The sequence below is a fragment of the Hemitrygon akajei genome, chromosome 20 (assembly GCF_048418815.1).
Source record: "Hemitrygon akajei chromosome 20, sHemAka1.3, whole genome shotgun sequence".
Classification (NCBI taxonomy): domain Eukaryota; kingdom Metazoa; phylum Chordata; class Chondrichthyes; order Myliobatiformes; family Dasyatidae; genus Hemitrygon; species Hemitrygon akajei.
The window spans coordinates 51,490,717-51,517,258 of NC_133143.1; the positions used below are offsets into that span (position 1 = coordinate 51,490,717).

The 26,542-nt window shown below is 41.6% G+C and overlaps 1 protein-coding gene across 1 annotated transcript in view; it reads left to right on the forward strand.

Moving 5' to 3' along the window:
• Positions 1 to 2,128: 2,128 nt before the first annotated feature.
• LOC140713778 (PH domain leucine-rich repeat-containing protein phosphatase 1-like) overlaps positions 2,129 to 26,542 on the forward strand; it is a 160,859-nt gene continuing 136,445 nt past the window's right edge. The window contains exon 1 of the mRNA XM_073024300.1: positions 2,129 to 3,740. Within this exon, the coding sequence (XP_072880401.1) occupies positions 2,399 to 3,740 (1,342 nt within the window). The 5' untranslated portion in view covers positions 2,129 to 2,398. The remainder of the gene's footprint in view (positions 3,741 to 26,542) is intronic.

Consider the following 26,542-nt stretch of genomic DNA (forward strand, 5'->3'; position numbering starts at 1 on the left):
AGGTCCAGCGACTTTAAATTCCTCAGTAATATCATTGCAGAGGACCTGTCTTGGGTCCAGTATGTAAATACAATTATGAAGAAAGCATAGGAGCATCCTAATTGGAAGTTTGCCAATAATATTCAGCATTACATCTTAAAATCTTGACAAACTTCTATAGACATGTGGTGGTGAAGACATCAGGCTGTGATATAGCCAGTCAATATGGACTGCCCTTTAACAAAAATTCCTACAAAAAGTAGTGGACACAGCCCAGTCCATCACAGGTAAAGCATCTACACAGTGGTGTAGAAAAACAGAGGTGAGCTGAATAATGTAATATAGATGTTAATAAATTGTTTTATTCATGGTAAGGCCTTAGAAAATGGCAGAGACCACCAAGACTCTCAGGCCTATCCTTCCATTCAATATGGTCATGGCTGATCTGCTCTGAGCTACAACTCCCCTACAAAACTCAATTCTATGATATTTCAAATATTTTCTAACTTTAAATGTTTTAAATTATCTAGAGAATTTCAGATTAATTGCCCTTTACAAGAAGAAATTTCCATACAGCCATGTTAAATGGCTCACCATTTCCTTGAAATCTTTCTGTTTGAGACTTCCCAAATGAAGGAATTCCCCCATGATTGGAAAACATCTCAGTATCTTACTGCCTCTTTAGATCTTACATAAAAATGATCCATTTTTTTCAAATACCAAACAATACAGACCCAACCTATTTAGTCTTGATAGGGCAAGATTAGGAATTGGGTGAATCTCTTAGATTGCTTCCTATAATCTCTATATCCTTCCTAAGGGAAGCAAAACCCTGCACAATACTCCAGAAGTGCTCTTGCTACCATTGCGGTACAATTTTTTTTAAAAAATAACTCCAGCTGTTGCCTTTGTAACTACCTACTGCATTTGCTTAACACTTTTGTGATTCCTGCACGACTACCAATCCCTCTGTACTTCATACACACACTTCCTGGCTTCTCAACTGGTCTCACCTATCACCTGCCAGCTTGTACTCCTTCCCCTCCTCCGCTCTTTTCTGGCTTCTCCCTTCCTTTCCAGTCCTGATTAGTGGCCTTGGTCACAACAGCAAATGTTTATTCCTCTCCATAACTGCTGTCTGACCTGCAGTGTACCTCGAACTTGTGTGTGTGCGCCTTTTGATTCTTCTTGAAGTACTCCACCTCGCACGTTGCTACATTTAAACTTAACTGATTTTGTTCCCATTCAAATTATACCTCATTGTGAAAACACAATATCCTTATTCTAACACACTTGGTTTATTAAAGAGTAATAAGCGAATTGTCATTTTTACGCATGCATTGCGTGTATTCTGTAATAATGAGCCAGTTTAAAATTTTAAAATGCAGTGATATTATTACAAATATGTTGTTAACCCAGAAGTCTTATTCAAATTTAGAAAAACGTGGGAGCTAAAATGTTGCAATGATGAAACCAATAACAATGTGAACTTTAATGTAATCAGTTTTAACGGGAGAAGTATACCTACTATGCAGGCTAGGTCGAGGTCGACTTTGAAAGCATGAATGGTGAGGAATAGAGACGAAAGTAATGAGGGTGGTCCCCTAACGATCCAGAGCTGGTGAAAGGGTGCCAGATGAAAAAGACTGCATTCCTTATCCAGTCCCGATGGTGCAATTCCACTTTTCCATTTGGAGACTATTCCCCTTTCTTTTCTACTCTCAGCAGCTCGCACCCATTATGGTAAAAGGGATTAATGGACAGATCACGTTAGCCTGCTGGAGAATTGCACCCCACGACGGGAAATGCAGTTCCGTTTTACGGGAGCTGCTCATATGGTTTGTGAAAGATTTTCTGTCAATGAAACTCCAATTCCCACGATGCACCACGGTCAGTAACACCGCCTTGTCCGTCGTGATGTCGCCCCACAGAATGACCGTCATGACGTCACGGAGCCGCTACTCTATTCAGCGGCGCTTAACGGGGCGTAACGTTAAATCCATGCGTTAAGCCCCTTTTGGTGATAGCATCGGCTGCTTCTCAAATGTTGTGTTTCATGAAATATCTGCTGTTCTGATATATTATTAAAAAATCCAAATGAGGAGAGAACAAGTTTAGGAATGGTTTAAATCAGCGGCGCGAGCTGATGCATTATTCACGAGGCGTCCGCGCGCCTCTCCCGCGTTCCGTGTCCCAACTTCCATTCCGTAATGGCGTCAGTGGCTGAGGGAGGGACGGAGTGACAGCGGACTGACACTCCCAGGATGCTGCTATTCTGGTCCGAAATTCAAAAGAAATAGATACATGGCCCGGGCTGGATTTTATCTTTCTTGAAAACTAAGAAGTTGTTATTGTTCGCTTTCTCCCTGCTTGTTTTTTTCGTGTGTGGCGTGTGAGACAGCGACAACTGGTCGGGAACATGGATCCCGCGCTCCGGAGGCAGAGTTCGGGCGTTGCGAGGTGCAAAAGTAGTAAAGTGAAAGGCGGCGGCAGCGGCATGAGCGCCGATGAAGTGCAGCGACTGGATTCCTGCAGAGAAGGGGGAGGACATGTCTCGCCTTCCCGTTCGTCGGCGGTCTTATTTCCCGGTGGGAAGCTCGGCGGTGCCGTCAGTTGGAGTGGCCATTCTAACTCGCTGCTTCTGAGGAGGAGACGGAGGAACCTTTCCACGGCGGCTCCTTGCTGTCACACTCGTAGCTTGGACCGCAAGACCATGCCGGGACTGAGGCAGAGGGCGTTGAGTGCGGCTGAGAAAGAGTGGGTTCGTGCCGATGTCCGTAGGGGCTGCCTGCACGTCTTCGACAGGTACTTGTCCTCCTACCTGCGACCTGTCACCTGCACCCTGGACACCACTGCAGCCGAGATAGCTGCCAGGTTGCTGTATCCTGGCCAGCAGACTGGAGGGTGCAAGGTAAAGACGATTCCAGCTGACGGCGGAGGAACCGCCAAGTTGTGTTCCATGGACAGTGGCAGGATGGGGGCACCCAGAAAAATTGCACCTGCCTTATTGGCCAGGCCAAGGCAGACGGATTCTGTGAGCACAAGATCAGGAATTGCTGCCAATAGGCATGGACAGTTAGGGGTTCCTGCTCGTGGAAAAATGGGATCGTCATTGGGCACTGGCACCAACACTGGGAAGCGCTTAAATATGTATACCATTAGGTGCAGGAAAGATAATGTCACATTCACCAGGGTTGGGATGTCATTGAATAACAATGCCGTGCAGAAAGAAATAAACACTGTGAGCCACAGACAGGCGCATTCAGTAGCTGGCACTGTCCAAGAGGCGCCAAAATCTGCTTCTGAAAGTAGCAACCTCAAGTCTTTGAGTGGTAACACTAATCGACTCAAATCATTAAATAATTCTGTCGTGAAGCTGATGACCGTGGACACTGAGGCTGTTAGGCATAGACCTTCGCTGGATAGCTTGACACCGCACATTCATTATGTGCATGGTGATGCTACAAATGATACTGTGACCAAGGACGAATGTCTGGACAAGCCTGAGCTGAGGCAAGACCGTGATAGCAGGCTGAAGCCCTTGTCTTTTGGCACTTGGAGAATGGGGACGAATGACGGTTTGCTTACACCAGTGATGTATGTGCAGCTTCATGGTGAAACAACTAGGAGGTTGGAGCCACATGAAACTCCTCTTGAAGTTCAAAATGAGTACCTCTTTAACCTTGGATTTAAGGATCCTTACAGGATACAAGAGGAAGGAATGGACATTGAAATTGGCTGTTTGATTCGATTTTATACAGGTATGGTAGTTGTGTATCATTCATCAGTTGCTGGCAATTTCTTTTGTGAAAAAGGTGAATGGAAGTTGATAAAGTTTGTTGGCAAAGGCGCATGGAAATGTCATCAAATTTAATGAACTTGCTTTATTCCCATTTACAGCATGACTTCCTCCCAATCAACTTTTTAATGAATATTAATTTTAATTTTCACTGAAGGAAGGGAAAATAGTAGATGGAAAATTGTTGCTTGCTGTATTTTCTGGGCAAATATTTTAGGGCATTCGTGTCGTCAGGTAGTGGCCTTGTATCGCAGAAAGGAGAACTTGTTAAATGTTCACAAATATTCAAGCTTGTCCTTCCATAGTTGTAGGATGTTGTCAGAGGACTTAAAGAAGAACAACACTGTAATCACAGAACTGTTGAATTTTGCTATTGCTTGCCATTATATACATGCTTTTTTGGCCATATTATCCCTGAGTTGTTGGATTGAGATTCACTATGTTCCAAATATGTTTACTGGAGATAGTAATGGATTTTCTCGTCACTACAGATTGTATTTAGGAATGTAAAATAACACATGATGTAAAAATCTACATGATTTTTGTCATTGTTTTGCATGATCAATGTTCTTTATGTATGTTCACATAAATTTTCAATAATATTGTGTCACTTGTGGGAACATACATAAGTTTTGCCAGCCGTCACTTTCAGTGTATAAGAGAGATAGTCCAACAAAATATTTAATGTATATTATAATTTTTGCATAGCCTCAGAGTGGGGAAAAATCTCCACTCAATTAATGCCAATAAACACATCAGTCATGCTACATTCAAGGGACTGGACTGCATAAATGCGAGGTAGTAATACCAAGACTGTAAGGGGTATAATTTCCAAAATGCTGAGAGAAATTGAGATGTAAAAGGTTTATTTGAATTCATTTGTCTTTTCAATTTTGTTTCAAGCTTCAACTGCAGTATTGAGATTAATTTTCAATAATAGCTAAACAGTTCTTTGCTTTTGTACATAGATAAAATGAAAATGGCATGAGAGATTTGGAAATGAACTAAACCTTAATGAAACTATTAAACTGCAACAAAAGAGTTTAAATTGAAAAGACTAGAATAATCCTGGGAGGAAAAATAAGCAGAGTTCTGGGAGACAAGTATTGAAAAGTATCATCAGCTCATCATTGAAACATGTTTGGTGTGCAATTCCAGTGCAGAATTTGTCTGCTCGTAGTGCCAATAAAGTTTCTTGCAATAAAAAAAATATTGCTGGTTGTTCTTACAGGTGTTTTCCTCAAATGTTGCAACCTTGCCACAGCCAATAATTAGCTTCATTCATTCATTTGGAACGCATCTCGTGCTCTGACGTTTCTCTGATGTTCATGGAATATGTGGCCATATCTACATGTTGTATACACATTGGATCTACCACAAATTTACATAATTTAATGACAGAGTAGCATAATCAATATAATTTTATTATGCAGTGTCTGAGCAATTTGAGACATGATGTATGTTAAGTACAGCATGTTCTGGAGAAGCAGTTGACTTTAAAACTTTTTAAATCCAAAAACACACTGTACTAAATTAGTTTCTCCTTTTGAGCCTGTATCTGCTGTATTCTAATTGATTAGTAGCTGTAGTTAGTCAACAGCTTCATTATTGTTTAGTTGGTGGAATCATATCAGGATTCAACCAATTGTACTGTAGTTGTGTTGGCTAAAATAGTAATCCAGTCCTATCCCACCTCCCTGCTTGGGGTGCATGGCCTTTCAGTCATGTCTACTACTCTTTCAGGCAGTGAGTTTAGGATTCAACTAATCTCTGTAGGAAAAAAGTTTTTTTCAAACTTTTATTATCCTGCCAATAATTTTAAATCTGTGCCCTTTAGTTTTTCATCACTTCACTTAGGGAAATAAATCTTTCCTACTTTATAATTTGCATGTGTTATAATTTTAAACACCTGAGCTTTTTTTCCCACAGAAAACAATCTTTCTCAAAGTTACAATGTTCCTATCCTGGTAACATCCTTGTAAATCTCCTCTGCAGCTCCTCCAGTGTGATCACTCCTTTCTGTACTGTGTAGTATTTGAAACTGTGGTGCAACAGAAAATGCTGAAAACACTCACAGGTAGCACCTGTGGAAGGCAGTTTTAGTCAAAAGTTTGTTGAAGACTAACAGGAAAAGTCAAACCACTGCGATGAGCAAGACAAAAAAGGCATGCAATGAATGGGAAGTGAGTTTGTCTTCAAAATAATCTTAGTAGTGATTGAAAATTAGAATAATTACAGGTGCCAAAAATCTAAAAATAAAATAAAAACAAAATGCTGCCTGAGTTTTTCCAGCATTTGTTAAAAAAGAAACACAGCTGTACTTTTGGGATGAAGATGTTGCCCGTGCTGATGATAATTCTAACATCTTCTGCTGTTATTTCAGATTTCTAGCATCTGTAGTTTCTTGTTTGATTTTCATTGTGTGTCATCTTCAAGATGGTAGAAAATGAACTAGAGATGTAGACTTCATTGCAACTAGAGTTCTATTTATCTTGGTACTGCTATTCAGGTGTCCATTCACAGAGCAGAATCTAAAAAAGCATCTACTGTTGAATAATTTTATTCAATAACCCATCAAAGCTTGCAGATGAATAATAAAACTACTAATGAGAAATTAATTTCTTTTAAGATGCATTGTTTTCTGAAGAGTATGATCATATACCGTTTACCACAATCTATAAAAGTGCTTTTCATTGCATTAAGTTAACAGAATATTCCTGACACATTTTGTCTCCGTTATCTTTGCAGTCACTTTGATAAACTTTAGAAGTATAGCTTCATTTGTTTGCTCTGCATTTTGTTACTCATACTTAAAGTATCCATTAAATGTATTTGTGAGTACGGTGATTTCCTATGATATGCAGCTGGTTAGCTAAGCCATGTTGGAACTTGTTTTTAATTTGTCCTTTTAATATGAGCAGAGTTGCAGGTAAGCAGTTTTTTTTCTTATGCCGAAAGTTCTTGACTTCTGTACTGAATGAACAATTACAGCTTGGTTACTGTGAAGAATAATTACTGTCAAAATTTTATACAAAACTGCATGATAAATTGTGCAGCCAATATCTGCTGATTTTTGAAAACTGCACCAGTTTTAAGAAGCTAGCAGGGCTGGTCAGAACTTGTCTTCAGTGTGTGCGATTGTTTGAGTTAATAGTAACTAGCGTTAATTAACAAGAGCCAATAAAACAAAGTGGGGTTTATGCAGAGTGGCCAGTCTTAGACTAGAAATTATGCTCGAGATGTTAGAGATATAACAAGTGTAGGCAGGATGGTAGTGGGATGCTCCTTTGAGAGGTGGAATTTCAGGGTACCTAATGGTTTCCCTGATGACTGCATCTGCAAGAAGTGCACCCAACTTTAGCTACTGACTGACTAGGTCAAGTACCTGGAGCTGGATGCACTCAAGATTATCTAGGAGGCTGAAAACTTCAGGGATGAGACTCTTACTGAGGTGGTCACACTCAGAGTGCAGGATTCAGATAGCAAATGGGTGGCCACCAAGAGAAGCACAGCTCCAATGCCATATTCAAGTTTGCTGATGACACCACTGTCATAGGCCAAATCAAAAATGGTAATGAATCAGCATATAGGAGGGTGATTGGAAATCTAGTTCTTCGGTGCCATAACAACACCCCCTCACTCAATGTCAGCAAAAGTAAAGAGCAGACTATTGACTTCAGGAGGAGCAAACCAGAGGTCCATGAGACAGTGGTGGAGAGGGTCAGCAACTTTAAATTCCTCGGTGTTATCGTTTCAATGGACCTTTTACGGGCAGCACATGAGTGCAAGAATAAAGAAGGCGAAGATTTGGCATACATCTAAAATTTTGATAAACTTCTATAGCCGTGTGGTGGCATCACACCCTGGTATGAAAACACCAATGTCCTTGAAGCAGGAAAGCAGCATGCACCATCAAGGTGTCTCACCAGCCAGGTCATGCTCTTTTCCCACTGCTGCCATCAGAAAGAAGGTACAGGAGCCTCAGCACTCACACCACCAGGTTCAGGAACAGTTATTACCCCTCAACCATCAGGTTCTTGAACAAAGGGGGATAACCACTCAACTTCACTTGTCCCGTCACTGAAATGTTCCCACAACTTATGGACTCTTCATCTCATGTTATCAATATTTATTGCTTAATTATTTGTTATTATTATATCTTTTTGTATTTGCACTGATTGTTGTCTTTTGCACTGATTTATGAACACCCAAGTTGATTCTATTATGATTATTATTCTATTATGGATTTATTGAGTATGCCCACAAGATAATGATTCTCAGGGCTTGTTATGGTGACATATATGAACTTTGAAGTAAGGAGAGTAAGTAGTCATTGTAGGCTTCCCCTGTGGCCATTCTCCTTAGCAACAATATACAGCTTTGGATACCGCTGGCTGATGACTGATTAAGGCACAGCAGCAGCTTCTGCCCAGTGGCACACTGTGGCTCAGTAGGGGTGGGTAAAGTCAGGCAGAGTGGTAGTGAAAGGGGTCTCAATAGTTAGAGGGATGGACTTAAACAAAGTTAGCAGGGGTATAAGAACCAGAGTGCTAAGGCTGAGTATGGGTCAGTTGGTATACAAGTTGATGCAGAATACAATAAGACTGTGAGGAAGAACAGGCAGATGATAGGACAAAAATTGTAATCAATGGGATGAGTTGAAATATAACATGTTGGCAAAATCAAAAAGAGTTATGAGTACAGGACTGAAGATGTTATATTTGAATGCACGCAGTATACAGAATCAAGTAGATGATCTTGTAGCACAGTTAAAGATTGGCAGATATGACATTGTGGGCATCATTGAGATATGTTGAAAGAAGCTCACAGTTGGGAACTTAACATCAAAGGATACACCTTGTATTGAAATGACAGGCAGGTAGGCAGAGAGATTGGGGTGGCTCTGTTGGTAAAAAAATGAAATCAAATCCTCAGAAGGAGGTGACATAGGATTGGAAGATGTAGAACTCTTGTGGGTATAGTTAAATAGTGGGTATAGTGGGTAGGAGTAAAATGACCCTGATGGGAGTTAAATACAGACCCCCGAACAGTAGCTAGGATGTGGGATATAAATTTCAACGGGAAATGGAAAAGGCATGTAATAAGGGCAATGTTACAGTAGTCACTGGGGATTTCAGAATGCAGGTGTATTGGGGAAAATTAGTCTGGATCTCGAGAGGAGATTTGTGGAATGCCTATGAGATGACTTTTTAGAGCAACTTGTAGTTGAGCCCACTAGGGGAAAGGTATTTCTGGTTTGGGTGTTGTGTAATGAACAAGATTTGATTGGGAGCTGAAGGTAAAGGAATGCTAAGGAGACAGTGGTCATGCTGTGAAGGAATTCACCCTGCAGTTTCAGTGGGAGAAGATAAAGTCAGATGTACCAGGATTACATTGGAGTAAAGGGGATTACAGAGGCATGAGAGAGAATCTAGCCAGAGTTGATTGGAAGGGGACACAACTAGGGATAATGGCAGAACAGTAGCTGTAATTTCTGGGGGCAGTTCAGAATGTGAGGAGAGATATATCCCAAAGATGAAGAAGTATTCTTAAGGGAGGATGAGGCAATTGTGGCTGACAAGGCAAGTCAAAGCATAAAAGTAAAGAGAGGGCATATAAAATAACAACATTTAGTGAGAAGTTAGAGGACTGGGAATATTTTAAAAACCAACATAAGGCAACTAAGAATGTGAAGAGCAAAAGTGTGACAGTTGAAAAGTGTGTATGGAACTCGAGGAAATAGTGGAGGTACTTAATGAATACTTTGCTTCAGTATTCACTACGGAAAAGGACCTTGGCAATTGTAGGGATGACTTACAGCAGACTAAAAGCTTGAGCATGTAGATATTAAGAAAGAGGATGTGCTTTTGGAAAGCATCAAGTTGGATAAGTCACCGGGACCAGATGAGATGTACCCCAGGCTACTGTGGGAGGCGAGGGAGGAGATTGCTGAGCCTCTGGCAATGATCTTTGCATCATTTATGGGGACGGGAGAGGTTCCGAAGGATTGACAGGTTGCAGATGTTCTCTTATTTGAGAAAGGGAATAGAGATAGCCCGGGCAATTATAGAGCAGTGACTCTTACTTCAGTGCTTGGTAAGTTGATAGAAAAGTTCCTGAGAGGCAGGATTTATGAACATTTGGAGAGGCATAACATGATTAGGAATAGTCAACATGGCTTTGTCAAAGGCAGGTGGTTCCTTTAAGAGCCTGATTGAATTTTTTGAGGATGTGGCTAAATGAAGGTAGAGCAGTAAATGTAATGTATATGGATTTCAGCAAGGCACTTAATAAGATACCCCATGCAAGGCTTATTGAGAAATTAAGAAGGCATGGGATCCAAGGAGACCTTGCTTTGTGGATCCAGGATTTGCTTGCCCACAGAAGGCAAAAAGAGGTTGTAGACGGATCATATTCTGCATGAAGGTTGGTGACCAGTGGTGTGCCTCAGTGATCTGTTCTGGGACCTCTTCCCTTCATGATTTTTATAAATGACCTGGATGAGGAAGTGGAGGGATGGGTTAGTAAATTTGCTGATGGCACAAAGGTTGGGGCAGAGTATAGTATGAATGTTAAGACTCTTGGCAGTGTGGAGGATCAGAGGGACCTTGGGGTCTGAGTTCATAGGACACTCAAAGCTGCTATGCAGGCTGACTGTGTAGTTAAGAAGGCATATGGTGCATTGGCCTTCATCAACTGTGGGATTAAGTTCAAGAGCCGAGAGGTAATGCTACAGCTCTATAGAACCCTGGTCAGACCCCAGTTGGATTACTGTAGTCAGTTCTGGTCACCTCACTGCAGGAAGGATGTGGAAGCTATAGAAAGGGTGTAGAGGAGATTTACAAGGATGTTGCCTGGATTGGGGAGCATGCCTTATGAGAATAGGTTGAGTGAACTTGGCCTTTTCTCTTGGAATGACAGGGGATGGGAGGTGACCTGATAGAGGTGTATAAGATGATGAGAGGCATTGATTGTGTGGATAGTCAGAGGCTTTTTCCCAGGGCTGAAATGGCTAACATGAGAGGGCACAGTTTTAAGGTGCTTGGAAGTAGATACAGAGGGGTTGTCAGGGGTAAATCTTTTATGCAAAGAGTGGTAAGTGCGTGGAATGGGCTGCCGGTGACTGTGGTGGAGGTGGATACAATAGGAGTCTAAGAGTCTCCTGGATAGGTACATAGAGCTTAGAAAAGTAGACGGCTATGGGTAACCCTAGTTAATATCTAAAGTAAGTACGTGGTTGTCACAGCATGTTGAGCTGAAGGGCCTGTATTATGCTGCAGGTTTTCTATGTTTCTAACCATGAGGAGAGAAAAGATGAACTATGAAGGCAAGCTAGTCAAAAATATCAAAGAGGATGCAAAAGTGATTTTTTTCAGATATATAAAGAGAGGCAGGCATGGGTATTGGACTACTGGAAAATGACACTGGAGAGGTTGTAATGGGGGACAAAGAAATAGCGGGTGAAATTATTAAATATTTTGTGTCAGTCTTCACTGGAAGATGAGCAGTCTGCTAGAAATTTGTGAGTGTCGGGACAAAAGTGAGGGCAATTGTATTGCTAGAGAGAAGGTGCTTGGGAAGCTGAAAGGTCTGAAGGTAGTTAAGTCACCTGGACCAGATGGACTACACCTCAAGGTTCTGTAAGAGGTAGCTGAACAAATTGTGGAGGCAGGCGTAATGATTTTTCAAAAATCACTAGATTCTGGAATGGTTCATGATTGGAGAATTGCAAATATCACACTACTCTTTTAAAAGGGAGGGAGGCAGAAAGAAGGAGATTATAGCCAGTTAGCCTGACTTCAATGGTTGGGGAAATGTTGGGAGTTATTTATGGATGAGGTTTCAGGGTACTTGGAGGTACATGATAATTATGGCCAAAGTCAGCTTGGTTTTCTTAAGGGCAAATCTTACCTGACAAACCTGTTGGAATTCTTTGAGGAAATAACAGACAAGATATAGAAAAGATGTCAGTGGATGTTGTTTACTTGGATTTTCAGAAGGTACTGCACATGAGCTACTTACCAAGATAAGAACCAATTGTATTACAGGAGAGATAAAGATTGGCTAATGGGCAGGAGGCAAAGAGATGGGCTGATGGGAGTCTATTCTTGGTGGCTGCAGGTGACTACCCGGTAGTGTTCTGCAGGGGTCAGTATTGGAACCACTTTTTTGATATTATGTGTCAATAATTTGGATGACTTTATAAGGCATTGTCAGACTGTAGTTGGAGTATTGTGAGCAGTTTTGGGTCCTATAGCTAAGAGAATGATTCTGGAAATGAATGTTTGAGGAGTGTTTGATGGCTCTGGGCTTGTACTTGCTGGAGTTACGAAGAATAAAGGAGGAGGGGGGGATCTCATTGAAACCTGTCGAATATTGAAAGTCCGAGACAGGATGGATGTGGAGAGGATGCTTCCTATACTGGACGAGTCTAGGACCAGAGGTCACTGCCTCAGAATAGAGGCATTTAGAGCAGAGATGTGAAGGGATTTCTTCAGCCAGAAGGTTGTGAAACTGGAATTCATTGCCATGGACAGCTGCAGAAGACCAAGTTATTTAGTATATTTAAAGTAGAGGTTGATAGGTTCTTTGTAGTCGAGGCATCAGAGGTTACAGGGAGATGGTAAGAGATTGTGGTTGAGGGGGATAATAAATCAGCATGGTGGAATGGCAAAGCAGACTCAATGGGCTGAGTGGCCTAATTCTGCTCCTATGTCTTGTGGTCTTATGATTTCAGGTCTGTTCCATACAATTTACAAGATGATGAGAGGCATTAATCGTGTGAGTAGTCAGGGGCTTTTTCCCAGGGCTGAAATGGTTGCCACAAGAGGACGCATGTTTAAGGTGCTGGGGAGTAGGTACAGCGGAGATGTCAGGGGTAAGTTTTTTACTCAGAGAGTGGTGAGTGCGTGGAATGGGCTGCCGGCAATGGTGGTGGAGGCAGATACGATAGGGTCTTTTAAGAGTCTTTTGGATAGGTACATGGAGCTTAGAAAAATAGAGGGCTTATGGGTAAGCCTAGTAATTTCTAAGGTAGGGACATGTTCGGCACAACTTTGTGGGCCGAAGAGCCTGTATTGTGCTGTAAGTTTTCTATGTAACAGGAAGTTATGATGAAGATGATAGAAGAAAAAAATAGGTGATTTTTGCCTTCTGTAACATTGTGATAATTAGACAAATTATAGTGTTTTACTGCCTCATCTAACTAATATGAGCTAATTTAGCACAAACAGGATTAAATTCTGTGTCAGTAGCTGAATCAGATGAGATAGAATGATCATCCTAAATTAATGTAGCCTCTGGGTCTTAGTGCAAAACCAAATGTTGTCACAACAAAGATCAGCTGGTATCTTTGGCACTGTTATTTTAATCAGTTGATAATGTGAATGATAAACTTAGAAGGTGTATTTGTACCATGTGTAAACACATGAAACTTCATTGAATATATCTCTTAAATTATTACCTATGAATGTTTGCAAATGTGCTTTACCATTAATTTAATATATTAAAGAATACAGGGTAGTAAAATTATTTAAAAATATATTTACTTGAACATATAGCTGGGCAAATTGGGACAATATATTGAAATGGAAATGTAGGTGAACTGGAACTAAAAGATAATTCAGTTTTATTTTTGGTACTGGAGACTTGTGGTTTCTCAACAAATGGCTGTGAGTGTGATTTTTTGTATTATTATTGGAGATCTAGAGAGCTGTTTTCATGTTTCCAATTTGCAAAGTTTTTGCTGGAGTTACAGTGTTGGTGTACTGATGAAGTCACATTTTATGGTTGGTGCTGTGCTCCTTCAGAAAACTGCAAGAAAATAAATACTCTTTATAATTGTCTTTTCTACTTGGTAGCCTGATTCACAGTCTGAAAGGAATAACTTACAATAGATGGGACCTCTTAAGACCCATGTTATTTCTTGAGACCAGGCCAGGGTTACCATAGTGACAATCAAAGTTGTGATCAGCCCTTTAAACTCAATTCAGAATTGGCTCTGAGAGTAATTCTTCCTGTGACGGTTAAACAACCATAACGCTGCATTCTATACTAGATGTATTTATCATTTAGGGTCGTGCTTTGAATGTTCTCTGAACAATTCTAACATAAGATGACTTCATGAGAGGTGCAAAAAGATTTACTGGCATTTTCAATAGTTACCATTATTAAAATTCCAAATAGTATGCTTTGTGTAAACATGCTACAGTTACTAAGTATCCACAAGTCACCTTTTTAATAGGATTTGTACATAGAAGAAATGAAATAATGGATTTTTGCAAGCTGGATTTATTAATGCAGCAACTGTAAAATAATACCATTGAAAAATCAAATAAATTTAATAATATTAGCCTTTAATTTTCATAGCATGACTCAAAATAATCTTGAGCACTAACTACTTTGCAGGTGGTTGAAAGCTTGTTATGGTATTAATTTGGCTGCTGGATAACTGCATTGTTAAAAACCAATTGGTTCACTATGTGAGTAGGAAAATACAGGTGACTCCTGCTTTATGGGAGCAGAGGAGGGCTGTACTCCAAGTAAAAGGCCCGTATCAATATTTTCCATTATATAAAGTTATGCCATTTGCTTATGTGTTAAGAAACAAATTTTGGGGTTTCTTTATTTTAACATGAATTCAATGAGAGCAAATTTTATTCTAGATCTCAAATTTTTGGGTTGGATTTTGAGAAATCTGTCAAGGCAAACTTCTGTTACCTGAACAATGACAACATGGGGGGTAGTTATAAACTGGAAATGAGTCACACTAGCTCAATATTCAATGTGGTATAATCGTGATCTAAAATTAAATGTCTGGATCTTGGAAGCTAACCAGACCATAAGGCATAGGAGTAGAATTAGGCCATTCAGCCCATTGAGTCCACTTCACCATTTCATCATGGCTAGTCCTGGATCCCATTTAACCCCATACATTTGCCCTCTCACCATATACCTCAATGTCCAGACCAATCAGGAATCTTATCAATTTCCACTTTAAATATACCCATGTACTTGACCTCCACCACCGTCTGTGGCAGAGTATTCCACAGATTGTCCACTCTTTGACTAAAAATATTCCACCTTACTTCTGTTCTAAAAGGTCGCCCCTCAATTTTGATGCTGTGCCCTCTAGTTCTGGATACCTCCACCAGAGGGACCATCCTCTCTACATCCACCTTATCTAGTCCTTTCAGCATTTGGTAGGTTTCAATGAGATGCCCAAGCGGTCTTCTAAATTCTAGTGAGAACAGGCCTAAAGCTGCCAAACACTCCTCATATGTTAACTAACTATAATTTTTCTATAATCATCCTCGTGAACCTCCTCTGGACTCTCTCAAATGACAATACACCCTTTCTGAGATAAGAGACCCAAAACTGTTGACTATACTCCATGAGCAGCCTTAGCGTCTTATAAAGCTTCAGTGTTATCTCCATGTTTTTGTATTCTATTCCCCTTGAAATAAATGCCAACATTGCATTTGCTTTCCTTACCACAGATTCAACCTGTGAATTAACCTTCTAGAAGTCTTGCAAGAGGGCTCCCAAGCCTCTCTGCACCTCTGATGTTTGAATTTTCTCTCCATTTTGAATAATAATCTGCACTATTGTTCCTTTTACCAAAATGTATTATCATACATTTCCCAAAACTGTATCCAATATGCCACTTCTTTGCCCATTCTTCCAATTTGTCTAAGTCCTACTGCAATCACACTGCTTCCTCAGCACTACGTATCTCTCCACCTATCTTCATATCATATGCAAACTTTGCCACAAAGCCATCAATTCCACTATCTGAATCATTGATAATGTGAAAAGTAACGGTCCCAATACTGACCGTTGAGGAACACCACTAGTCACTGACAGTCAACAAAAAAAGGCCCCTTTTATTCCCACTCGCTACTTCCTGCCTGTCAGTCATTCCTCTATCCATGCCAGTATATTTCCTGTAACACCATAAGATTTTATCTTGTTAGGCAGCCTCATGTGAGGCACTTTATCAAATGGACTCTGAAAATCTAAGTAAATGACATCCACTGTTTCTCTTTTGTTCACCCTGCTTGTTACTTTCTCAAAGGTTTCTAATGGACTTGTCAAGCAAGGTTTCCTTTACAGAAACTTTACAAGGATGTTGCCTGGATTAGGGAGCATACCTTATGAGAATAAGTTGAGTGAACTCGGCCTTTTTTCCTTGGAGCGATGGAGGATGAGAGGTGATCTGATAGAGGTGTGTAAGATGATGAGAAGCATTGATGGTGTAGGCAATCAGAGACTTTTTCCCAGGGCTGAAATGGCTAGCACGAGAAGGCATAGTTTTAAGGTGCTTGGAAGTAGGTATCAGGAGATATCAGGGTTAAGTTTTTTACGCAGAGAGTGGTGAGTGTGTAGAATGGGCTGCCGGTGACGGTGGTGGAAGCGGATACGATAGGGTCTTTTAGGAGATTCCTGGACATGTATGTGGAGCTCAGACAAATAGAGGGCTATGGGTAACCCTAGGTAATTTCTCAGGTAAGGACATGTTCGGCACAGCTTTGTGGGCCAAAGGGCCTGTATTGTGCTGTAGGTTTTCTATGTTTCTAGAAACCATGCTGACTTTGGCTTATTTTATCACTAGTCTCCAAGTACCCCAAAACGTCATCCTTAATAAAGGACTTCAAGCACTTTCCCAACTACTGAGGTTAGGCTAACTGGCCTATAATTTCCTGTCTTTTGTGTTCCTCCCTTCTTAAAGAATGGAGTGGCATTTGCAATTTTCCAGTCCTCTGGGACAATGCCAGAATCAAGTAATTCTTGAAAAATCATGACCAATACATCAGTTATCACTTCAGCAACCTCCTTCAGAACTCTGGCTTGTAGACCTTCTAGTCCAGGTGACTTGTCCACCTTAAGACCTTTCAATTTGTCTTGGACTCTTTCATTGTAATAGCAATGGCACTTACTCATGTTCCCTGACACTCACAGACCTCTGGCATACCACTAGTGTCTTCCACATGAAGACTAGAGCAAAGTACTTATTAAGTTAACTTGACCTAGACATTTAAAAATAAACTATTGCCTGCTGCCACAATAAGTCAATGGCAGACACACTCTCAATGGCTCTCCACACAGCTTTAGACCACCTAGACAACACAAACACCTACATCAGGATGCTGTTCATTAAAAGCTCAGCATTTAATACCATCATTCCCACAATCCTGTTTGAGAAGTTGCAGAACCTGGGCCTCTGTACCTCCCTCTGTAATTGGATCCTCAGCTTCCTAACCGAAAGACTACAGTCTGTGCAGATTGGTGATAACTGTTGTTGCATGAATGAAATCACCAGAGAGAGAGTTACTGGTAGACACAATGCAGCTTCATCATAGGGAGACGCTTACAGTGGAAAGGTCTGCCGGCACAATGTGGGGCTCGAAATTTATTTGCTAAACACAAAAGACAATTCCATATTTACAAGTATAGACAAGACTTTCTTTTGAAGCTACATACAAACTTCACACCTTCTGGTTCACATCCATCCCACAGGTGCCAGCAGTGTCTGGACTGGGCTTTTAGGAATCCATAGTTCCAAACTGAATACACAATGCATTTATTTGGTATTATGTGCTTAACATGAAGGACAATCCATATTTACAAAGTATAGATAATGCTACCTTTGAAGCTACGTGCAAACTTCACACCTTCTGGTTCACGTCCATCCCACAGGCACCAGCATCGTCTGCCGACTGGTATTCACAGCTTTTAGGAAATGCATTGTTACAGGCTAAATCCACAGTCCATTGTCAAGGAATAGAAGACTGTTGGTCAAAGCCATTTGCTAAATGTAAATGACCTAAACCCAAAAATCACTCTAACAATAACATATCCTCCTCGCAGATGCTCAACACTGGTGCACCTCAGGGTTGTGTGCTTAGCCCACTGCTCTACTCTCTATATACGCATGACTGTGTGGCTAGGCATAGCTCAAACACCATCTATAAATTTGCTGACGATACAGCCATGGTTGATAGAATCTTAGGTGGTGACGAGAGGGCGTACGGAGTGAGATATGCCAACTAGTGCAATGGTGCCGCAGCAACAACCTGGCACTCAACGTCAGTAAGATGAAAGCTGATTGAAGGGTAAGACGAAGGAGCACATACTAATCCTCATTGAGGGATCAGAAGTGGAGAGAGTGAGCAGCTTCAAGTTCCTGGGTGTCAAGATCTCTGAGGATCTAACCTGGTCTCAACATATCGATGTAGTCATAAAGAAGGCAAGACTTCTATACTTTTTTAAGAGTTTGAAGAGATTTGGCATGTCAACAAGAACACTTAAAAACTTCTATAGTTGTACTGTGGAGAGCATTCTGATGGGCTGCATCACTGTCTGGTATGGAGGGGCTACTGCACAGGACTGAAAGAAGCTGCAGTAGGTTGTAAATCTAGTCAACTCCATCTTAGCCACTAGCCTACAAAGTAACCAGGACAGCTTTAGGGAGCCGTGTCTCAGAAAGGCAGCGTCCATTATTAAGGACCTCCAGCATAATGGGCATGCCTTTTTTTCACTGTTACCATCTGGTAGGAGATACAGAAGCCGGAAAGCACACACTCAACGATTCAGGAACAGCTTCTTCCTCTCTGCCATCTGATTCCTAAATGGTCATTGAAGTTTTGGACACTTACGCACTTTTTTTTAAGCCTACAGTATTTCTCTTTTTGCATGTAACACGCTGTAAGGTTTCACTGCTAAGGCTAATGTAATGGCTTCTATGTAATGTTTCACTGCTAATGTAATAGTTTCTCTGTAGCAGCAATGTTTAGGTTATAACTAGAGATAACAGGGCTTTGGAATATATGTTATCCAAGGGGAGAAATATTGTTCTTTCTCATAAGTCTGGAAGAGAGATTTTGGTGATCTTTCATTGGGGAGCGATGGAGAGAGAGGACGTGAATGGAGAGAGTTAGAAGATCACTGGACTGAGGAGCGAGGGTCCGAGGGCCGGCCACATGTGGAGGTCCAACGGGAGCAAATGAATGAACAGTGAGCTCCAATGATGCGCAATAGACTTTTTTCTTTAAATGGGTCCTTTTACTTTTTATTTTCTGTACTAACCCTCTATCTAGATTAAGATTTATAAAGTTCAATCATTTAATTGCATAATATCAAACAGTGCATGCACTTTCTTTTAAATCTATTCAATATGTGTAATTGATTTACTTGTTTATTATTATGTTTTATTATTTTTTCTCTCTCTGCTAGATTATGTATTGCATTGAACTGCTGCTGCTAAGTTAAATTTCATGTCACATGCCAGTGATAATAAACCTGATTCTGATTCTGAACTATATTTCTTAAGTGAGAATAACTTTACTGTCATCATTGTTCAAAACATCACCTTTCTGGTAAACCTTTTGTGATTCATAATGGAGCTCTTAAGTCCAAGATACTGGCTTCTAATATGAGCTGATCCTTTAACTTGGGCTAACTAATTTTCTGAAGGACTTAACATTTCTTCAAACAGATTAGCAATGTTTTGTTTCACGTATACTTGTAATGCTTGTAATCTATTTTTCCAGTGTTTTCTGTTGTGCTAAGGAAAATAAATTTTAATTAGTTGTTTCTTGTAAGGGATATGTAAAAATATAATATTCTGTATTTAGTGCTTGTAAGGTAGTAAAGTTTAATAAATTTTACTTTTATGAGCAGTAAATAAATGCATACAAAATGTGGTTGGATGGGTTTATAATGTGAGTCTTAGAGGAGAGTCTATTGGAAAGATAGAATTGTTTACCAAAGAAATGTAAGATCATGATTTATTTCACAAGATACAGGAAGGAGAATAACTTTAAAGTCACAGGAGAGCTTGAAAGAGCAGGGAGTATTGCTGGTCGGAGATGGCAAGGCCATTAAGAAAATTAAGTACAATATTTCTAATTGTTTATTGGCAAAGTACAAATCTTGCATGTGTGCATGGCTATTGTTAATAGTGTATACATCAAAGTTTTGGGTAAACTTTATGGTTGAGGCAGATTGCACAGTAAGAGGTTGGCAGCAAAATGTTGTCTTAGCCAGACTGGGAAGGACAAAGACATGAATAAGAGAGATTGACTCAAGTTATTTCTAATAACAAGATTTGAAATATGAAGCTCAATATGAAGATGGTAAGGATATGGAGATTGTGAGCAGTCTGTGTTTAACATCTGAGATGATGCTCAGGAATGGGTTTAAAGAAGAGGGTGTAGAATTTATGACTTGTGAAAAATTTGCTGGCTGGTCTTTTTTTTGGGACTGTTACAAAAAGCCCAACGTGTTTCATTGCAGTAAGATCACTTACAAAAGTAACTTCACGTGTAAATGAAAATCGTAGAAATTGTATTTTGAAGATCTGAATAAACAGTATGCAGTATGATATTTCATAGATTTGTTGAAGAAATGTGCAGACTCTCCAAGTAGTTTCTGACTCTCCAACAATGTTTCATGGAGCTCCTTATTGCAATGGCTAACATGTCTTATGGACTATGATTTTGAAGACTGATCACTGTTTTCTAGCCTGATTTTTATCCTCTCTGGGCCGCCAGTCTGATTGGAGTTTAATCAATGAATTTTGCTACTTTTTTCCTCTTAAAATCTCTTTTCAACTTCAGCTTGTTTTTTTTTGTGTTCTTTGTCATTTGCTGCTTACTTCAGCATTTTACGTTTCAACTTATGGGACCGAGGAGAACTTAAAAAAACAATTTTTTGAGGAGTCTATTGCACACCTCTCATCCCATCCCCACCCTCATCCACACATACACAACCAAAGTAGTTTATGCTTATTTCACTTTCTCCTATTTCTCAGCAAATTGCATCATTCTTTTTTGCAGTAGGTGTGTTGCTCAAAGCTGTACATTACTCTCCTGACAAAGCACACTTCCCACGTCCTGGGGTGCAGCACACATTATCTGATCTAGCCCAGGTACACACAAATGCATTTGTGAGCAAAGAATAAAGTACCAAGGCATCTTTATCAATTGAATGCAAGGATCCTTTCTGAAATAGCTAGAATTTTAAACAGGTGGAAATTAAATTTAAAGCCCATAACGAAATAAAATTTGGAAATGACCAGTAGATTCCAGTGCCAAGACTACAAGATTTGTAACTGCTAGTGCTAATTAACATGAAAAATAAGACTCCGTGTTTGTAAAATTAAATTTCCAGGGCCAAAGATGTGGTTTGGCATCAACTATTAATTATCATAGTGTGACAAATGCACCTGCAAATGAATGTATTCATCCGACTTAATGTGTGGCACCTTTAGTTGGGAAGTGTCCGTACTCATGAGTTAAGATGTTTATAAGTACAAGGTAGATCTGATTGTTAGAGTGCAGGATCAGGTTATCTGATATCTGAATACAGAATTAGCATTTAAATTTGCGTATTCTGATACAAGAAATTGCAGTCCCATTTAATCATATCACAATGCTGACTTTTGGTTCTGCCATGCATCTCTAACCACCCAAAGCTATTGACTAATAATACAATAAAGGTGTAACTCCAAATTTAGAGAATATTGATTCCACAGTGATTGAATCTCTATTATTAAATCATTGCAAAGATTACTGACGATTTCAATAGTGACCAATCACAAACGAGAGATGCTGGAAATTCATGCAACACACATTAAATGCTGGAGGAACTCAGCAAGCCAGGCAGCATCTATGGAAAAGAATACAGTTAATGTTTCAGACTGGGAACCTTCATCAGGACTGGAGAAAGAAGGGTGAGGAGTCAGAATAAGAAGGTGGGGGGGGTGGGGAGGATGAAACACACGGTGAAAGGTTAAACTGGGCGTGGGGAAGGGTGGATTAAAAAGCTAGGAAGTTGATAGGTGAAAGAGGTAAGGGCTGGAGAAGGGGGAACCTGATAGGAGATAACAGGTGACCATGGAAGAAAGGAAAGGGGAGGATCATCAGAGGGAGGTGATGGGCAAATAAGGAGATAAGGTCAGAGAGGGAAATAGGAATGGTGAAGGTGGGGGAGCATCACTGGAAGTTCGAGAAATCGATGTTCATGCCATCAGGTTGGAGGCTATCCAGACGGAATATAAGGTGTTGCTCCTCCAACCTGAGAGTGGGCTCATCGCAAAGTAGAGTAGGCCATGGACTGACATGTTGGAATGGGAACAAGAAGTGGAAATAAAATGGGTGGCCTCTGGGAGATCCCACTTTTTCTGGCTGACAGAGTGTAGATGCTCAGCAAAGCAGTCTCCCAATCTGCATCGGGTCTCACTGATATACAGGAGGCTACACTGAGAGCACTGGATACAGTAGGTGACCCCAACAGACTCACAGGTGAAGTATCACCTCACCTGGAAGGACTGTTTGGGGCCCTGAATGGTAGTGAGGGAGGAGGTGTAGGGGGCAGGTGTAGCACTTGTTCATCAGGACTGGAGCCTTCACATCTAGCACTTAATTCTCCACAACTTCTGTCATTTCCAACAGGATCCTACCACCAAACACATCTTTTCCTCCCCCCTTGTCACTTTGTGCTTTCCGCAGGGATTACTCCCCGTGCAACTCCCTTGACCGTTCATCCTTCTCTACTGATCTCTGTCCTGGCATTTAGCCTTGCAACCAGAACAAATACAGTTTGTGTCTGTGTCCGCAGGTGACCGAATAGGTGGATTAGGAGAAAGTTAACTCTTCATCAAGTATATCCTGAAGCTGTTGCAATCATGCTAGTAGTTCCTTTAATCCTGATATCTGCCTTGGTAATTGTCTTGTTCTTCAGAGTAAAAAAAAGATAAATTGGCTGATGTACTTTCCCTGCATTCACCTGCTAAAACAGTGAATGATCAGCTCTCATCCATTAGTGAATTAGTTGCTTGAGTCTATTGGTGCCATTGTAACAAATTGCTGCTTCCTCCCCCTGCCAGCTACCTTTTCTGTGTTTGAGATGTACTAAATACTCTTGGGTGCTTGGATAATGCTATATTACTCTGTTACATAGCAGTTCACCATAGTCAATTATGCTTTCATCTGTCCAAGCAATTATCTCTCGATTTCTCTCAAATCTCCCTAAATAGCTCATTGTAATCTCACTCCTTGAGGAAACTTTTGCTCATCTATTCTATTTTTTCCTTAAGTGGTTCAGTGACAAATTTGTTTGAAGTACCCTGCAATTACACCCAACCTGAGTGTGACCATATTCAATTATGTGTGTCAAGTCGGATATGAAAATAAATTATAATTCAGAGGTCAAATCAAGCCAGGTTGGCCTTTTATAGGTAAGTGTACTGATAACAAAGACTTCATAAGTAAATGCTCTATATAAAGCCTCCTGTATGCATTATAGAGGAAATATTTTGGGCTTCCATAATGCTTGGGTGAGAGGGTTCAAGCACTGTGTTTGTGCCAGATTGGGATTATAGGTGCCAGTGGCTCCTTGAGGGTCAGGTCAGGTTTGGGTTAAGGCCATAGACTGCATGGAAACAACCCCTTCACCCGAACTCGTTACCCGAATAAGTTCCATCCTTGAGCTGGTCTCATTTCCCTATGTTTGGCCCATATCCCTGTAAGTGATAACAATCCATGTTTATATATTTTTAAACTTTGTAATTGTTCCACTTTCTACTTGACTTCTACTAAAACTTTGAAAAATTTATGAATGTGTGGTGGTGGGGGGAGGTATATTGACTGGTTGCATCATTGCCTGGTATGGAAGCACCAATGCCCTTGCATGGAAAAGCCTACAAAAAGTAGTGGATATGGCCCAGTCCATCCCGGGCAAAGCCCTCCCACTATTGAGCACATCTACATGGAGCACCTTTCTCAAACGCATCTCTCCCATTTCCCGCACATCTGCCCTCACCCCATCCACCCGCCGCCCCACTCGGGATAGGGTTCCCCTTGTCCTTACCTACCACCCCACCAGCCTCCAGGTCCAACATATAATTCTCCGTAACTTCCGCCACCTCCAACGGGATCCCACTACCAAACACATTTTTCCCTCCCCCCCCCCCCCCTTCTGCTTTTCGCAGGGATCGCTCCCTACGCGACTCCCTTGTCCACTCGTCCCCCCCATCCCTTCCCACCGATCTCCCTCCTGGCACCTATCCTTGTAAACGGAACAAGTGCTACACCTGCCCTTACACTTCCTCCCTCACCACCATTCAGGGCCCCAGACAGTCCTTCCAGGTGAGGCAACACTTCACCTGTGAGTCGGCTGGTGTGGTATACTGCGTCCGGTGCTCCCGGTGTGGCCTTTTATATATTGGCGAGACCCGATGCAGACTGGGAGACCGTTTCGTGGAACACCTATGCTCGGTCTGCCAGAAAAAGCAGGATCTCCCAGTGGCCACACATTTTAATTCCACGTCCCATTCCCATTCTGATATGTCTATCCATGGCCTCCTCTATTGTCAAAATGAATCCAAACTCAGGTTGGAGGAACAATACCTTATATACCGGCTGGGTAGCCTCCAACCTGATGGCATGAACATTGACTTCTCTAACTTCTGTTAATGCCCCTCCTCCCCTTCTTACCCTATCCCTGACATATTTAGTTGTTTGCCTGTTCTCCATCTCCCTCTGGTGCTCTCCCCCCCCCCCCCCTTTCTTTCTCCTGAGGCCTCCCGTCCCATGATCCTTTCCCTTCTCCAGCTCTGTATCACTTTCGCCAATCACCTTTCCAGCTCTTAGCTTCATCCCACCCCCTCCGGTCTACTCCTATCATTTTGCATTTCCCCCTCCCCCCCCCCCCCCCCCCCCCACTTTCTAATCTCTTACTATCTTTCCTTTCGGTTAGTCCTAACGAAGGGTCTCGGACCGAAATGTCGACATCGCTTCTCCCTATAGATACTGCCTAGCCTGCTGTGTTCTACCAGCATTTTGTGTGTGTTGTTGTTTGAATTTCCAGCATCTGCAGATTTCCTCGTGTTTACATGGAGCACTGTTGTGGGAAATCAGTGTCCATCATCAAGGATGCCCACCATCCAGGCCAGGCTCTCTTCTTGCTGCTGCAACCAGGAAGAAGGTTCAGGAGCCTCAGGACCTGCACTACTAGCTTGAGGAACAGTTATTACCCCTCAGCTATCAAGGTCCTGAACCAGAGGGGATAACTTCACTCACTCCATCACTGAACTGTTTCTGCAACCTTTGAACTCACTTACAAGTACTCTTCATCTCATGTTCTCGATATCTGTTACTTATTTATTATTAATATTTCTCTCTTTTTGAATTTGCAGTTTTTTATTTTTTGCAAATTAGTTGTGGTCCATCTTGTTGGATGGAGTCTTTCAATCATTCTGTTGTGTTTCTTGTACTTGCTGTGCCCGCAAGAAAGTGAATACTCTGATAACAAATTTATTTTGAACTTTTAACTTCATGGCACCCTCTGGGTGAAAATGTTGTCCTCAGATACCTTTTAAATTTTTCCCCTGTCAGCTTAAACCCCATGCTCACTAAGTTTGGACTCTCCTACCCTGGGAGAAAAGACTGATTATTAACTTTATCTATGCCTCTTATGATTTTATAAAGCTCATTATCCAATCCTTAGTCTCCTATGCTCCAAAGAATAAAGTCCCAGTTATCCAATCTCCTTGTAGCTCAAGCCCTCCAACCCTGGTGACATACTCATCATTCTTTTTTGCACCATTTCCAACTTAGTAACATCCTTCCTATACCCTGATGACTGAATTTGCACATGGTCTTTCAGTGATGATCTCACCGATGTTTTGTACATTTGTAACATGAAATTCCTACTCCTGTACTCAATTTCCTGAATGATAAAGGCAAACAAGCAGATACGCTCATCACCCTGTCTACCTGTGTTTTCACTTTGTTAATTGAGTATCTGTACCCCTAGTTCTCTCTGTTCAACAACACTTTTCAGGATCCTCCCATTTACTGTGTGAGTCCTGTCCTTGTTTAACTTGCCTAGGTGGCAACTGGCCTGACCGATCCAATGTCCCCTTCACCATCAGGTCTGATTGCGTGAAGGTGTTGGGGATCTGGTTTGGAGAGGCCGAGGCGTGCAACAAGAACTGGCAGGAGCGGACTGCCAAGGTCAAACAGAAACTGGGACTGTGGGGAGGGCGCTCCCTATCGATAACGGGCAAGAACCTGGCCATCAGGTGTGAGGTGCTGTCAGGGCTGCTGTACTTGGCGCAGGTGTGGCCAGTCCCTCACTCCTTCAGCTCGGAAATCACCCGAGCTGTCTTCAGATTCATCTGGGGATCCAAGATGGAGCGGGTCAGACGGACCACCATGCACAAGTCCCTGGACAACAGGGGCAAAAACGTTCCCAATGTCACCCTCACCCTGATGGCCAGCTTCATGTGTGGCTGCATCAGGTTGTGTGTGGATCCCAGGTATGTGGGCAACAAGTACCACTATGTGCCCAGGTTCTACCTGTCCCCCTGGCTACGAAGGACGGGTCTGGCCACTTTCCCGCGCAACACCCCTATCAGCTGGTCGTTGCCGCCATACCTGTCCTTTGTAGAGAAGTTATTTCAGGTCAATGCCTTTGACCACAGGGCCATCAGGCAGTGGTCAGCATGTAAGGTCCTGCAGGCACTGCAGGAGAAGGACATGATAGACACAGTGGGGTTGTTCCCTGAGCAGACCATCCAGTTCATCTGGCAAAATGCCTCATCGGCAGACCTCACCAACAGGCACCAAGACCTTGCCTGGCTGGCGGTGAGAGAGGCCCTCCCAGTCCGATCCCTCCTGTATGCCCGGAACGTCGTCTCCACAGCCCACTGCCCACAGAAGGACTGCAGTGAGGAGGAGTCAGTGACCCACCTCTTTG